A 16,519-nucleotide genomic window follows, 5' to 3' on the forward strand; every position below is an offset into this window, starting at 1 on the left:
CACCCTGCACTTGTCCAGGTGAAGATTATGATTCTGGGAGCTTACTGCCTGCGCAAGGCTACAAGCTCAATTAGTGGGAGGGCTGGGATTCAAAGCCACCTCTGCCTGACTCCAAAGCACTTTTGTTTTCCTTATCACAAAAAAAAAAAGAAAAAAAAAGAGTTTTATTGACTGTATGCTTTTAAAATTTGATTCATTGAAATGACACAAATTGTCTGTGTGGTCTCATTTGATGAATTTTCATAAACTAATCAGATAAACCCCAAGCAAAAATGTATTTGGGGAAAAGTCATTCATTTAAAAAGTGTCACATGCATCTCATCAATTTTCTAAAAGTAAGCACATTTCATTGTGTTGTGTGTGATTATTTACACACACTTCTTAAATAATGAAAATTTTTAGAAATTCTTGAATGGAAAAGAGAAATTCAACTTCAGCGTCCATTAATGACTCCATTATTGAAGAAGTATAAGACCGGAGGACCAAGTTTATAGAGAGAAGGCCACTGTGAGGAGATATTGTGACGGATTCACACCTATTGTGGTGTGAATCGATTACATCATATTCAGCACTTATTATGTTTTTCTTGTATTCGTTGAGCATCCAGATGGAATTATCTAAAAAGTAATCGGAAGTATGAATAGAGCTTAAGAAAAATTGGGACTGAAGCTAATGATTTGTGAGTTGTCAGCCTTGAGAATGAATAAAGTCACTCAGCCAGTGTGTATCTCATTCTCAAACCTGGCTGCACATTGAGGTCACCTGAGGAGTTTTTACAAACACTGATTCTTGGGCCCTTTGTCTGCCCAATTAAATAAGAACCTTTGATGGTGGGGCCCAGGCATCAGGATGGCTTAAACGCTCCCCAGGTGATTCTGATGCAGGACAAAGAACCATGATATAAAGTAGAAGGAGGAGAAAATGAGAGAGAGGGAGATCCTTAAGAAAGACTGTATGAAAATGCTGGATGTTTTCAAAGGACCAGTGAAAGAGGTTTGCAAAAGAACGGATAATCAAGTGGCAGGAAAGACAGCAGAGGGAGGCTTTTCAGAGGGACAGTGGAGCTGTTCGCCATAGAGAAGAGAAGATGGCTTTGGATTTAGCAACGAGAAAGGCCACTGGTCACCTTTGAAAGTGAAGTTTGAATAGAGTGGGGAGCAGGAATCCAGACATGGCTAAATGGGAGAGTGAATGAGCAGGTGCATAAAGAGGGATGGGGAATATTTCACTCTTTCAAGGAGTTTAGCCACTAAGGGAAAGAGAAGTCTGAAGCATAGCTGGAGAGGGTGGGTACGTCAGCCTTAATTTTGTTGTTGGTTGGTTTTTATGATAGAAGAGATGTGGGCATGTTTCTGGATTACTTGAGACTCAAAGAAAGAGCAATGGGGGAGTTGATGTATTTTGGACTATTTAGTTTGTTGAAAGAGACATATGCCATCTGCTCAGATGAAGGAAAATCACAAAAATATTGAGTACTTTGTTGGTGACCCAGAGTCTCAACAGGCCTACGAGGAGATTAGAAAGTTACCAGTGAGTGAATTTCTGAGTGCAAGATTTCAGTTGGGCATGGTCTTTGGAGTGGCATGTAAACCGTCAAGTTCATGTCTTCTGCATAAACTTTCTCCTTTTTCCTACTTGCTAACACGTTTTAGTTGAAGTAGGATGACCCTATTTTTGTTGGTCTTTCATTGATTGTTGAATAAGGGCTCACAATGTGAAGATTGTTCCTTACAGAATTATATCACACTGTTGCTCAGCATCCTCAGCACAGAGCATGTTGCCTGAGAAAGAAACAAACCACAGTGTTCAGTTACGCTGAACACAGTGAGTTCTAGCATCTGGATGTGTATAAATAGATGGTGTCTTTAGAACAGAATTTAATGGAAAATGTGTCCATTGAAAATATTTTTAAATATCTTTCATTTTATGCTAGATATCATTCCTCCCTGTTCACTAAACTTATATCTTAATTTGTAAAAGTTATTTAAAGTAATAAGGACATGTTGTAGAATAAATTATTTACTCTGTGAGGAAATCACCATAACACCAGCTTAAAGTTGTATAGAAGTCATCAAAAGTGCTTTCATATATAGTATATGCTTTTCAAACCACACAAGAGCCTTATGAGGGAGTTAGGACAGATACTACTTTTCTTGTTGTAGAAGTAGAAAAGTAAGTTTGAGTGATTTTATGTGACTTGCTCAAGAGCATAGACTCAGTGAATGGCACAGCTGGGTCCTATCCCTAGGCTTTCGTACTTGAGACTTGAGTGTCTTTTGGCAAAATCTCACTGGTCTTCCGTGAAAGTGCAGCATAAATACAACTGCAGAGGCATCCAGGAGAAATATTCGGAGAGTTCCATTCACTGACCTCCAACTCCCACTCCTACTACCTTGTTCTTTAGTCTTTTCAGTTCTCAACCTTCCTCATTCTCCCCTGGTAAAATTTCCTGCTTGGTAATAGAACCACTATCCTCTCATGCCCTAGTGAAGTATTCTTTAAAATTTTTGCTAGCATATCCCTAAAAGACTTAAAAAATACATATCTCCTTGCACATTTTACATTGGTATCTAAAAAATATTATCAAACAATTAAATAGTGGGAAAAGATACCATGTCTGTGTGTATTATAAACATTTGACATCTTTAAAAAGAACTGTTAGATGACTTAAAGTTATCCAATGGAATGCAGACACCATAATGATGTCTTATTCAACATTACCAATTCAGAAAATGTAAGAACAAACTCTTCTTTAATAGTAGGAAAACTTACCAGGCACAGTGGCTCACGCCTGTAATCCCAGCACTTTAGGAGGCTGAGGCAGGCGGATCATCTAAGGTCGGGAGTTCAAGACCAGCCTGACCAACATGGAGACACCCCGTCTCTACTAAAAATACAAAATTAGCCGGGCGTGATAGCACATGCCTGTAATCCCAGCTACTCAGAGGCTGAGGCAGGAGAATCGCTTGAACCTGGGAGGCAGAGGTTGTGGTGAGCCGAGATCACGCCATTGTACTCCAGCCTGGGCGACAAGAGTGAAACTCCATCTTAAAAAAAAAAAAAAAAAAATTGTAGGAAAACTTACAGTATTCCTTTTTCTATTTTAACTTATATTTCTATACCATTTCCCTCATAGGTTTTTATTCTAATAGAATAAATTTTAAGCATAAAAATTTCTATTGGTCATTGTATTTCTCTGTAATAAAAATTTGCATATAAGCTTTATTTCCTTTGACCATAGGGATCAAATTGTTAATTTTTTTGTAAAAACCCAAATGTACTACAAGTTTTGATAAATAATTGGCATAAGGACTGAATGTTTATTGGAAATACAGCTTTTAATAGGAGAAATGGGGTTTTCATCCCTGCTCCCCTGTCCAGGTAGCTCATTTAGCCAAGTTTGAATGTTACTTACTGCTGAAATGAAACAGGATAAAATCAATTACATTTCTATCTGTCATTTATAATAAATTCAAATACTGAGAACCTTCTCACACATAAGTAAATAGGAATATGTGGAGTTATGTTGTAACAATGTCCCTCAACTCTGCACGTCTTCCAAGTTACAGGTCAAAAATTGCATAGCAATCTGTCATCAAAATTTATGTTCAGTGACCCATCATTTGACATATTAGGCCCTCCTTCAGTTTTGATGAAAGCAAAGAATTTAAACCACCTGATTTGCAAAGAGGATTTGTTGCCCAGTTATTATAGTCCCTTATTTTCTCAACTACCACACTAATATTCCCAATTATTCCCTTATCTGGTGCCCTAGAGGTTTTTACAGTCTCATGTAATGTATGATGATAAGATTTTCATGCAAGAGATGTCTTTCTTCTGAAAAGCAGAGGGCAAGTTCTTAGAGAAATTAGTTATAAGAAGGAATGCAGACTGGGCGCAGTGGCTCATGCCTGTATCCAGCATTTTGGGAGACTGAGGCAGGTGGATCACAGAGTCAGGAGATTGAGAACATCCTGGCTAACACAGTGAAACCCTGTCTCTACTAAAAACAGAAAAAATTAGCTGGGCATGGTGGCATGCCCCTGTAGTCCCAGTTACTCAGGAGGCAGAGGTTGCAGTGAACCGAGATGGCACCACTGCACTCCAGCCTGGGCGACAGAGCGAGATTCCGTCTCAAAAAAAAAAAAAAAAGAGAGAGAGAAAGGAAGGAATGCATATGGAAGTTAAAGATATACTGATTACCTTAAAAATATGTTTGTTTGTATATCCCTTAGAAATTTTTGCATACTGCTGGATACTTGAATCCAGTCCTACCTTGAAACCCTAGCACCTTGAACTCCTCTTTATCTACAGTCTTCCCTTAGTTATTTATATGCCATGTTGTAGAATACTGTATATGATTTAGTTTGCTATTTCTCCAGGTCATTTACATGTAAAGAGATCCTTCTAATGATGGAATTTAAAATTGGTCTCTCCTAAAGACATTTCAAGTCATTGTCATAAATTGGGGGGAGTGATTTTGGAGAGGAAGGAGGCTTTCCTGATGCCCCTAAAATCAAAGCACACCCAATTCTAGTTCTAGCTCTGAAAGGAAATCTACATTGGTCCTATGAGTGACGGGGTCATGTTGATAACAGAAAGTGTGTCCAGTGCTTCTTTTCTAAAGATCTCTCTGCTTCCCTGGGGACACCAGCCTGAGGACAGCCTCAACCCAAGTCCTGGAGTAGCTAAAATGTATATGTCTTGGTGTCCTAGCTTTTTCCAGCCCCCATCTCGTAATCCGCAGCCCACTCTGTCAAGGCTGAAGTCTGTAGCACTGTAGTTGGCTCCTCCTGGTTCTTGGCTCTATGGACAGAAAAGAGTCCAGAACTCAGGCGGTCCTGAATTCGGATCTCTGCTCCTTTCTGAGCTTGTAAACCTGTACAAGCTTCTTCTCTGTCAGCATCATTCTTCTCATCTGAAAATTGGGAGTGCAACTACCTCCTTCACAGGCTGCTGTGAGGAGGAACCACTGAGTACAAAGTACCTAGCTGGGGACCCGGAATGCACCCTACAAGCTTCTTGTTTTTCTCCATTTTTACCCTTGGACAACTTCTCACCATTCCTCCCACCTGCTTCTCTGTCCTCACAATTTCAGCACGTGGAAAATGTTCTTTTGAACTCTCTCTGCTCCCTAAAGCCAGGTCAGGATTCTCATGATTTGCATTAGGGAGTACAAGGTGCCCTCTTCCCCTCCAGGTCACATCCCCTACTTTTCCCACCCTAAAGAATGGTAATTTTTCTATCACCACAGAATGTGTCCCATAATTTTCACTTCTTCTTTCCCATTGGACCAGCCCATCTGCCCCAGAATCCTTTCTGTGGGGAGAGAGAGAAGCAAAGAAGAGAGTTCAGGGACAACCACTCCGTGGGTGTCATCAAAGCCGTGGATAGAAGGCTGCTGGAGGTGGCAAGGTCACCAAGTCTGCCCAGAAAGCTCAGAAGGCTAAATGAATATCATCCCTAATACCTGCCACCCCAGTCTAAATCAGTGGTAGAAGTATGGGCCCAGAACTGTTTGTTTCAATTGGCCGTTTAAGTTTAATGGTAAAAGACTGGTTAATGATAACAATGCGTCATAAAACCTTCAGAAGGAAAGGAGAATGTTTTGTGGACCACTTTGGGGTTTTTTTGTTTGGTTTTGCATGCGGCAGTTAAGAGTTTTAAAAATCTATGGTTTTTAATGGAAACAACTTGACCAAAAATCTGTCACAGAATTTTGACTCCCATGAAAACAAAGTTTAATGAGGAAAAAAAAGATGGGGGACAGTCCGTTTTTGGGGACCAATGAGGTCATAGGACCAACATAGGTGTACTTTCAGGGTAGTAGGGAAAGCAGAGGTGGCTGGAAGAAAATTGTATCTCTTAGGGGCATGGATAAGGGTGTTGAAGCTAATGATATGTATGCAATGGTATGGGGCTGATAGACTGATGTCATTAAAAGAACAAGTAGACTAGCTTGAAGTACTAGGAGAAAAGAAATGGAAAACCCACAAAAGTAAATTAAAAACTATAAAAATATAGATGGTCTAGGTAAAAATAATAGTAATATAAATTGCCTATCATTTATGCCTTATTACCAAGTATGATAGTGAATATTTCTCGTTTGTTTTAATAACTTGTCTTTGGTTAAAAATCTTTTCTACTTATTTTTTAAAAATTGATAAAGTATGTTTTCTTATAATTTAGAATTAGAAAATAATTTTTTATAAAGATTAATTAAAATGTTAATACCTATGAAGCAAATGCATGCTAATGACATCTCTAGAATTATGAACTCAGAGTTTAAAGGAAAATATATATTTAGGGTTAGCATATAAACAATATTGGCCAATGTAATACTCAGTTACTTATATATTTGTAGTGCAACCTTAAAGAGGTATAACCTAATATTGAGTGGACTTTGCCTCATAGAAATGCCAGCGAAGGCTGAAAGGACTCAGGTGTTAAATGTTTTTTTAGTTTTCAGATTAACACCATTTCCTTTTCATTTTTTAGGGTTGTTTGGGGTTTGTCTCACCTGTTTTAGTATATCCTTAACTAAATGTTAATAATTATTTTCAAATACTTACTGTATGCCAGACAGTAAGTGTTTTGTGTTTTAATTCATTTAGTTTTTAAGAACCTTATAATGGGTTCTAGAATTATCCTCATTTTGTTAATGAGGACTCTAAGGCATACAGAAGATAAAACACTCGCCCATGGGCGACATTCACAGCCCCAAAATCGCAGAGTTCAGTTCTGAACTCAAGCAGTTGAAAGCAGCCCTCTTAACTGATACTTCAGGAACTGCTCCTTAGAGTAAGATGCTCGATTGCACACAGTGGGACTAAGAACACCAAACAACAGCAGAATATGCAAACCAGTCATTCTAATGTTGCCTTGTAACTATTTTTAGTACCTGTTAGTAAAATCCCATGCCTTTATAAACACTTGAGTAAATTGATTCAAATATGCCCCAAATCATTGAAAGGACGCAGTTACTGAACCACAAGGACAGAAGTTGTTTGAACATTATTTTGCATCTCTGCAACCATGACAACAAGTCCTAGTTTATGGTTGAAGTCTTTTATTGTTTTCTGAACTTCAACCTATTTTTCTTTCTCTTTGAAAATTTTGTACATAACTCAAAATAACTTCTAACTCAGAAACACTTCTTTCTTGTATAAATCAGTTTATTTAATGGGAGGAGTAGAGAAAATAGAAGCCACAGGTTGAAATCAACAAAAAGCATTGAAATGACCAAAATATGAACAGAATTCTATGACCAGACCAGAGTACTGACTCCTGGTTAACCAAGATTAGCTTACAAATAAATAGCTTTGCAACAATATAATTAACTACATACTATTGAATGCAATACATTTCTAACACAACAAAAGATTCTGTATTGTTTCTTGGCATTTTATATACAGTGTATATAAGGAGACTCACCGTGGAATTGTTTCACATGGAAGAATGTTAGTTTTGCAGTGTGTGTTCTGGAAATATTGCATGAGAAGGTTATATATTTTAAATTGTATGTTATGGCTCTTATATTGATTTCTCTTGCTGATTCAGACAATCCTTTACATGATAAACAGAATTATTCTCACACATTGTTTTCCTTGCCATTCGTCTTCTAAGTTTTATTAATGCTTTATCATTTTTATCTGAGCCACAATGGTAATAAATGTTGTTGCAGTCATGCTGGCCCTGCAAATACCCTTTCTATCAATATCCACGTTCAGTTCTTAATGCTAAGGTAAAGCTGATCCAAGAGAAGCAGAGATCCTCAGCGTTATTTTTTAAAATTATTTCAAAACTTTAAGAGAAAAACTCACTCTGTTCATGGAAATAATGGGAATTTTTAGCAACTTAACTGTTGTCAGAATCATGCTGTGCTAGCTGGATTCCTTATGAGATCAGCCAAATCGGAATCATTATACTTTCTACCCTCAATTATTTTCTGCCTCCTGTATCCCTGCTCCATACATGGGTCCTCAAGCCTGAAACTGAAGATGAGTCCTGCTTGCACGCCCCTTTCCACATACCATCAACTCGTATGTCCTGTCCTCTGTCCCTTCCAATTATTGTCTGAATCCATTTTTTTCCTGCCTGTCTCCTATCCCCATGCCACTTTTTTCTTTTCCTTTTTTTTTGGAGGGGGGGGGAGACAGGGTCTTGCTGTGTCACCGAGGCTGGAGTGCAGTAGTGCACTCATAGCTCTCTATATCCTTGACCTCCCAGGCTAAAGCCATCCTCCTGCCTTAGCCTCCCGAGTAGCTGGAAATACAAGCAGATACCACCATGCCCTACTAATTTTTGCATTTTTCTTATAGAGGTGTGGTCTCACTATGTTGTCCAGGCTGGTTGTAAGAACTTTAGTGCTGACACTGAGTAGGAGAAGGAGCCATTAGGAGGGTTTGAGATGAGGTATAGTGTGACGGTTGATACTGAGTGTCAACTTGATTGGATTGAAGAATGGGAAGTATTGATCCTGGGTATGTCTGTGAGGGTGTTGCCAAAGGAGACTAACATTTGAGTCAGTGGACTGAGAAAGGCGGACCCACCCTTAATCTGGGTGGGCACCATCTAATCAGCTGCCAGTGCAGCCAGGATAAAACAGGCAGAGAAACATAAGAAGTCTAGACTGGCCTAGCCTCCCAGTCTACATCTTTCTTCTGTGCTGGACCCTTTCCGCCCCTGAACATTGGACTCCAAACTCTTTAGTTTTGGGACTTGGACTGGCTGTCCTTGCTCCTTAGCTTGCAGATGGCCTATTGTGGGACTTTGCAATCATGTGAGTTAATACTTAATAAATTCATATATATATACACACACACACGCGCACACATATGTATATGTATATATGTGTGTGTGTGTATATATATACACACACATATATACACACAACCATATATATAGATATGGTTCTGTCCCTCTAGAGAACCCTGACTCATACATATAGTATGCTCTGACTTTTGATGGATCACTCTAACAACAGTGTTGAAAATAGACAGTTGAGTGTTCAGGGGAAAAGCAGAAGATAAGACAGACAATGATTGCAGTAATTCAGGAAGGAAATGATAGTGACTTGGACCAGGAAGAGGTGGCAGGGAGGGAATGAGAAGTGGTCTGATTCCTAATGTGTGCTTCTGTAACATTGAATGGGCTAAGAAAGAGGGAAAAAGCAGTCAACACTAAGTCAGTTTTTGTCTAAGTAGCTGGAAGGCTGCATTTGGCATTAAGCGAGGTGCATAAGACTGTGAGAGGAGCAGGTTTGGAAAGGCGGTTCAGGAGGTCATTATCAGACAACCAAGCGGAGCTGCATGAAGACAGTTGGATATACGAGTCTGGAGTTCAGGGGTGGGGTCTGGGCTGGAGATAAATTTAAGAGTCATCTGTGTGAGACTGGATGAGTTCACAAGGAAGTGAATATGGATAGAAAATAGACAGCAGCAGAATTCCAAGGACTGAGCCACAGGGACACAAATATTAGCCTAAGGAAGCTGTGAGGCATGAAGCAATGTAGGACAAAACCCAGGAAAGTGTCCTGTCAAGAGAAAGAAAGTCAGGAGGAGGAAGCGAGTAACCAGATCACATGCTGCTGTGAGTCAAGTAAGATGAGCACTAAGTCCTCAGCAGCACATTTAGCAAAGAGAAAAGAGCAGCTATGGTGAAGCAGTGGAAGTGAACACAGATTAGAACAGGTTCAGTGGGGAATTGAAGACAGCGAATGTAAACAACTATGAGGCAGGGCAAGCAGAGAAATATAGGTGGTGGGTGGGGGGTGAGTAGAGGCAGAAACAAGTGAGAAGGGTTTTTGTTCTAAGTTTTAAAAACTAACAGCACATCTGTGGGCTGGTGGAAATGATTCAGTATCAAGGGAAATTGAATAATTTAGGAGAGAAAGAAGAGAATTGCTGGGACTTGCCCTTGAATAGAAGAGCGAGGCTAAGATACAGAGTACAAATCCGAGGTGACAGATAGGAACACAGAGAGCTCCCCCAGTGATAGGAAAGAGGGTGCAGATGGGGGTGGGGACACGGATAGTGGGAGTGTTTGAAGATCTCTTGTGATTGTCAGTTTTCTCAGTGACATGGAAATCTTGGTCATCAGCTGAAAGTGAGGCTAGAACGGGAGGTAGTGGAGAGGAGTGTGAAATAGTTATCTAGGAGAAGGGGAGAGTGAATAATGAAAATACAGCAGCCTTCTTGGCAGAAATAAAGGCCCACTTGTGATCTGTTGTGAATTTTAAGATGAGCTCACTCTCCATGGCTGTTTACACCCATGTTCCACCTTAAGAACATAAAGGGGGAGGCCGGGCACGGTGGCTTACACCTGTAATCCCAGCACTTTGGGAGGCCGAGGCGGGCAGATCACTTGAGATCAGGAGTTCAAAACCAGCCTGGTCAACATGGTGAAACCCCATCTCTACTAAAAATACAAAAATTAGCTGGGCGTGGTGGTGGACCTGTAATCCCAGCTACTGGGGAGGCTAAGGCACGGGAATTGCTTGAACCTGGGAAGTAGAGGCTGCAGTGAGCTGAGATCACACCACTGCACACAGTGAGACTTTGCATTAAAAAAAAAAAAAAGAAAAGAAAAGAAACCACAGTGGGGTTGTAGGCAAATAGTGGCCAAGTGAGTATCTTGAAGTGACAAAGGGATGAGAGCATTGATGGCATACTGCAAGAATCATATATACAGTTAGACATTGGAATTTACACTTGAAAGTCTGAGAAACAAATTGGCAAATTCAATAGATTGTAGGTGCTGGTGAAGGATTATTGAATTCAATATCTTAGAGTGAATAGGAAAGACAGAAAAGGGTAAAGGAAAGGATAATTGGAACTAAGTTTATGGAGGAGTTGTAACTGATGATAAGGACAAGAGCTAAATCATGCTTCTCAAACTTTAGTGTGTATATAAACCCCCTGAAGTTCTTATTAGGATACATATTTTGATTCGGTAATAGGTGGGCAGAGCCTTAGATTCTATATGTCTATCAAGCTCCCAGTGACACTCATGCTATTGATTCAGGGATTGCATTTTTAAGGGCAATGATCTCTTCAGAAATTATGCTTTAAATAAAGTGACTATAAGCCCAGAGGTCTGTAAATAACTGCAAAAAAAAAAAAAAAGACTCAAAGTTGGGTGATATAATCTGATGGCATGAGATTCAAGGTGAAGATGTTTAGAGAGAACAGTCTGAAAGACACAATCCTGAGCAAGGACAGCACTTACCCATCCCCAGACCCAGTGGCATGTTGGATTTGGGAAATCGAACATCCACCCCTTCAGAGGACTCCGGAAGAAACATTGGCATCAGAAAGGCCTAGACTTTAGTATGAGAAAAATGTAAAGGAAACAATCTAAAAAGAGACTGAAATGTTAGGAGATTTTCATGCTGTCTTCCAGGCAGTATGGAAGAGTGTCAGGACTTCTGGGGTTGGTTATGTGTAGCCCCTGGTATTCCAGCACAGGAGGTGAGGGGTGGCCTGCAGTCCTCACTGAGCCTCTCGAGGAGAGGAGACGATTGTCTCAGAGCAGAGTGCTGTGATATGGCTGGCAGCCCTGGGGTGTTGGGAACTGTGGGGTATTGTCAGAAGCTGGAGGAGTCCTGGGCCCGCCTCTTCATTCCCTCAGCTATTTTCTAGCTGTAGAACCCTTTGTTTCTTGAAACAAAGGTGTGAAAGCAAATCCAGTGTGGAAAACAGATAAAAGCAGAGTTTCTGTGATTCAAATGGGAGTTAGGGGAGGAGAGCAGTGCCCCCCACAGGGGCCATCAAACACGGCTGGGGCTTCTCAGCGGTCCTGAGGTTCAGGTCAGAGCCACTGCTCCAGGATAGGCAAGAAACACCCAAGGCAAATGCGTAATTATGTATAATCGAGTAAAGATCATATACCCGACAATCATGTCTCTTCAAATCTTTTGTCAACCATGCAGACTGAACACTTTCTTCCATGTAATAAACTCTTCATACAAACAAGTGATTTCTAATATCCCTTGGGATTTCTTTATGTCATTTATGATTAGGATAACATCATTTACATAGGAGGACCCATAGTTTTGAATAGCTATGGGTTCTCCAGAGGCAAACCATGAACCAAAGTTATGAATGTGAGTAGTCTTTTAAGAAAGCGCTTCCAGGAGAACCCTGTAAGTGGGCGAGCAAGCAGGGGAGAAAAGAAGCCTAGTACAGGTTGAGTGTTCCTTATACAGAATGTGTGAGACCAGAATTGTTTTGGACTTCAGGTTTTGGAGTATTGGCATATATATAATGAGGTATGTTGGGAATGGGACCCAAGTTCAAACATGAAATTCATTTGTTTCATATGCATGTTATGCACACAGCCTGAATGTAATTTTATATAACATTTTAAATAATTTTGTGCCTGAAACAAAGTTTGTGCACACTGAACCATCAGAAAGCAAAGGGATCACTATGACAATCTATGGTTGTTTGGTGTCACCATCATTCCCTTGGGGATGCTGAATAAACTGTGTGTTACGCACCTGCATTTTGACTACAACCAGTCATGAGGTCGTGTGTGGGATTTTTCTACTTGTGGTGCCATGTTGGTGCTCAGAAAGTTTCAGATTTTGGAGTATTTCAATTCCAGATTTTTGGATTAGGTATGCTCCATTTATAATAGTGTCAGTTCAGGTCCAGTCGCAAGGATAGAGCTTCAGCCTCATCCCTCCAAGGGACTTCTGGAAAGTTACAGCTCAGATTCTGACCCAATGGGACAGAAGCCATATTTCTGCACCCATTAGGCAATGGCTAATGGGGAAGTTATAAAAAATCCTAGGCACATTCAGGCAAAAACAATCCATGAGCCTGAGGGCTGCTCTTCAGAGAAGAGGGCCAGGTATGAGTACTTGAAAGAGAAGCATACTGAGCACAAAAATTGTAGAAGGGATACAAGAACAACTGGGAGTAAGGGAGTCTGTCCATGCTTTGTGTGATAGGAGGCTTTCTTTAGAAGGACATAGATAACAACCTAGGTAAAGATTCCACTCAAAAACTATTAATTTCAACTTTTAATTATCATCAAAGAGATTTTTAACAGTATAAATTGTGCCACCTTCTCCCATGCACTTCCAGCAGGATCGTATTTCCACACATAGGGTGAAACGTTGAGAAAATCCAGGTCAAGTTAATATGAGTACATATCTCAGAGATACCCAGGCATAGCCCTGACTGAATGTGCAGTCTGTATTTGAAAACAAAATACATATTTAAAACACCCACTGTTTTAAATAGATTCTATTCTTTTTCTCACTACCTTGAGTGCAAATATCAAGAATGTTTAGCTTTTTCAGCATTTACATCATTACAAATAGTTTATCTACTCTACAACCTCATACTTTTCTATATTTCAAGATTGTTGTTGATTTTTATTTTTCTCTATAAATGTTGGCTTCTCTTCTAAGGATTAGAGGAGCATTATTTGAGAGTCCCTGCCTTAAATGTAATTTAGAGTTGTGCAATGTCAAACCCTCTGACAGATTTAGAGATTAATTTCTAGACCTCTTGTGGTGTTAGAGAAGCTCCTTAAGGTTTTGAAAATGGCAACAATATTGACTCCCTACCACTAAAGGTTACCTGTATCCACATTCACCCTAATGCAAAAGCAGAGTTTGAGTGTGGTAAATATCAACATTGTTTGTTGTTTTGCTTTATGGAAAAACCTGTGCATAGAAAAGGCAATTGCCAGAATAAGAAATAGTTTACCTCCAGAAGAACAGTTTATACAGGTATGTTTCCTCTCTTTATTCAGCAAATATAACATCACTATTACTACATTAATATTATTCGCCTAGAAAAAAATAGTTCAGTAGCTTTAAATGGTCATGTCTTAAGGTCAGGTTTCCCAAAAGCACCCCCTGAGCCAAAGATTTGAATGTTAGCATTATACAAAAGGAGGGATTTGAGTATGATTTGTAAGCTATTCGGATTGTATTAAGAATTGGTAGAAAAACTTTTAAAAAACTTGGCTTAGATACATCTCCAAACATGTCTTTTGCTACATTTTGAAGTCAGTGTATTTTCAGGGATATTTAATCCATATGTTTCAGTGAGGCTACACGTAAATCATCCAAATGTTATTTTATTACAGTTATGTGATGTCTAAAATGCCTTTTGTGCTTTTAAAAATAGTCTTTCTATTCTTTTCTGAAAAGCAGCAGGTAAGTTGCCAAGAGTAAACAAATCAAATAGCAAAAGGTTTGAGTTCAGTTTGAAACACTTATCCTATTATTTTTGATTGGGTTCTGAACTTGGCAGCACACATTCCCCATTTCCCCATTTGTGCCTGCAGGGCAAAGTGAAAACAATTTGAACACTGTATTTCCCAATTGGTTCATTGACATTTGAGAATAATGTAGTACAGACAGAATCAGCATGTTTGGCAGGCGAGTGATACTTAACATGACCTTGGAAAGTTACTTCCCACCAGTTTGCAGAAGTTCATGGCCTGGAACAACATTGTACATATTATAAAACACAGGTATCGCTTCTTGGCCTTTTGGCTAAGATCGAGTGTACAAAATACGGGTTAGGACAGACAGCCATCAAGGAATCCATGCTGAGGATTTATCTATTTTTCTCATGTATCTTTAGGTGGAATGGTTGAAAAATGAAGACATAATTGATCCCGTTGAAGATCGGAATTTTTATATTACTATTGATCACAACCTCATCATAAAGCAGGCCCGCCTCTCTGATACTGCAAATTACACCTGTGTTGCCAAAAACATTGTTGCCAAGAGGAAAAGCACAACTGCCACTGTCATAGTCTATGGTGAGTGGCCCTTCAGGGTCTCAATCTAGTTCTTGTCTAACTAGTTTCTCATTGGCATCGGTATCTTAACTTTAAAATATCAAGCTAGAAGCCCTTTTTTTAAAATTTCATTTTATCTGAGACAGGGTCTTTCCCTGTCACCCAGGCTGGCATGCAATGGCATGACCATAGCTCATTGTAGCCTCAACCTCCTGGGCTCAAGGGATCCTCCCACCTCAGCCTCCTCTGGAGTAGCTGGTATTACAGGCATGCACCACCATGCCCGGGTCTAGAAGCCTCTTTTCAATCTCCATTGTGGCTTCTTTGCTGCTTTTCACAGGAGCGGTGAGGTTTAATTCCTTCCCCGGTACTGATATGAAAGGATAGGCTCGGACATTCTCAACCCTTTCTCAGCCAGTTTCCAGGAAAGTGAAGAAAGCCTTCCTGGGTGGCTGCTGTCCCCTCTTCTCTCCAGAACCTGTACCGCCAAGATCTACATTGAGTTCTGCAGATGAATGTGCTTCTATCAGCCTGCTGATGTTTCTGTGGACCTAACCTCAGTCTTATCGTTGCAAACCCTCAGAAAGCGGGAGCTGACCTGTTCCCAAAATACATTAGAGCAATTTTAGCTTCTTAGAACTCATTCTACTCGCTCCATCAGAGGTGTGCGGAGTGAAGATAAGGGCTGCCTTGTCTGGCCAAGTGGCCCTAATCCTAACAATATGGTAAAATCCAACAAAGTGACTTCTTAGGAAGCTTCCTCCCATGCTCTGGTCCTTTCTAAGCCAGCTCATCTCTAAACCTATCAATCCTCTGGAAGTACTAAGCAATTTCATACCCCATTTTGATGTGGCACATATGCTTTTATCTCCCTGTGTGGTTTAGCACTCAGTTATTTTCCAGTCATTTCATGAGTAGTTTCATCTCCCCAGCTAAGGTTAAGCTCCTTGGTAGACTGAGAGACTGGTCTGTATATTTACATATTTCTTACAATGTTAGACATCTAATAGTTTCTCATATTATTGATGTTTTACTGTCTCAGAGGAAATTGAACAACGTGGGAAGTATTTTGAGGTTATGCCACCGCCAGAATGATATGCCCATGCCTCACCACCTCTTAGAACACAATGAAGATTTTCATCACTGTTTTAGTGTTAAACTCCATGGGCCTTGGTGTCTTACTGACTGAAGGAGGGACAGCCACTGGCAAGTATGTGGCTCATGGTACAGTCAGTCATGTGTCACTTAATGATGGGGACACATTCTGAGAATTGCATCGTTAGGTGATTTCATCGTTGTGAGAACATCATAGTGTATTCACACAAACCTAGACAGTATAGCCTACTGCACACCTAGGATAGAGGGTTTAGCCTATTACTCCTAGGCTACAAACCTGCATACTGTGTTACTGTACAGAATACTGTAGGGAATTGTAACAAAATGGTATTTGTATATCTAAACATAGAAAAGGTACTGTAAAAATAAGATATCAAAGATTAAAAAAAAAAAAGGTACATCTGTATAGGGTACTTACTATGAATGAAGCTTGCAGCCCCGGAAGTTGCTCTGGGTGAGTCAATGAGTGAATAGTGAGTGAATAGCAAGGCCGAGGACATTACTGTACACTGCTGTAGACTTTGTGAACACTACACTTAGGCTATAGCACATTTGTAGAAAAAGTAAAGTAATACCCCACAATGTTACAACAGCTATGAGGTTATTAGGTGATAGGAATTTCTCAGCTCTG

At 40.0% G+C, this 16,519-nt stretch overlaps 1 protein-coding gene across 2 annotated transcripts in view; it reads left to right on the forward strand.

Moving 5' to 3' along the window:
• Positions 1-16,519, forward strand: part of UNC5C (unc-5 netrin receptor C) — a 382,002-nt gene that overhangs the window by 283,008 nt on the left and 82,475 nt on the right. For both annotated transcript variants that reach the window (XM_025385362.1, XM_025385361.1), the window contains exon 5: positions 14,613-14,793. In XM_025385362.1, the coding sequence (XP_025241147.1) occupies positions 14,613-14,793 (181 nt within the window). The remainder of the gene's footprint in view (positions 1-14,612; positions 14,794-16,519) is intronic.

Source organism: Theropithecus gelada, chromosome 5, assembly GCF_003255815.1.
Source record: "Theropithecus gelada isolate Dixy chromosome 5, Tgel_1.0, whole genome shotgun sequence".
NCBI lineage: Eukaryota > Metazoa > Chordata > Mammalia > Primates > Cercopithecidae > Theropithecus > Theropithecus gelada.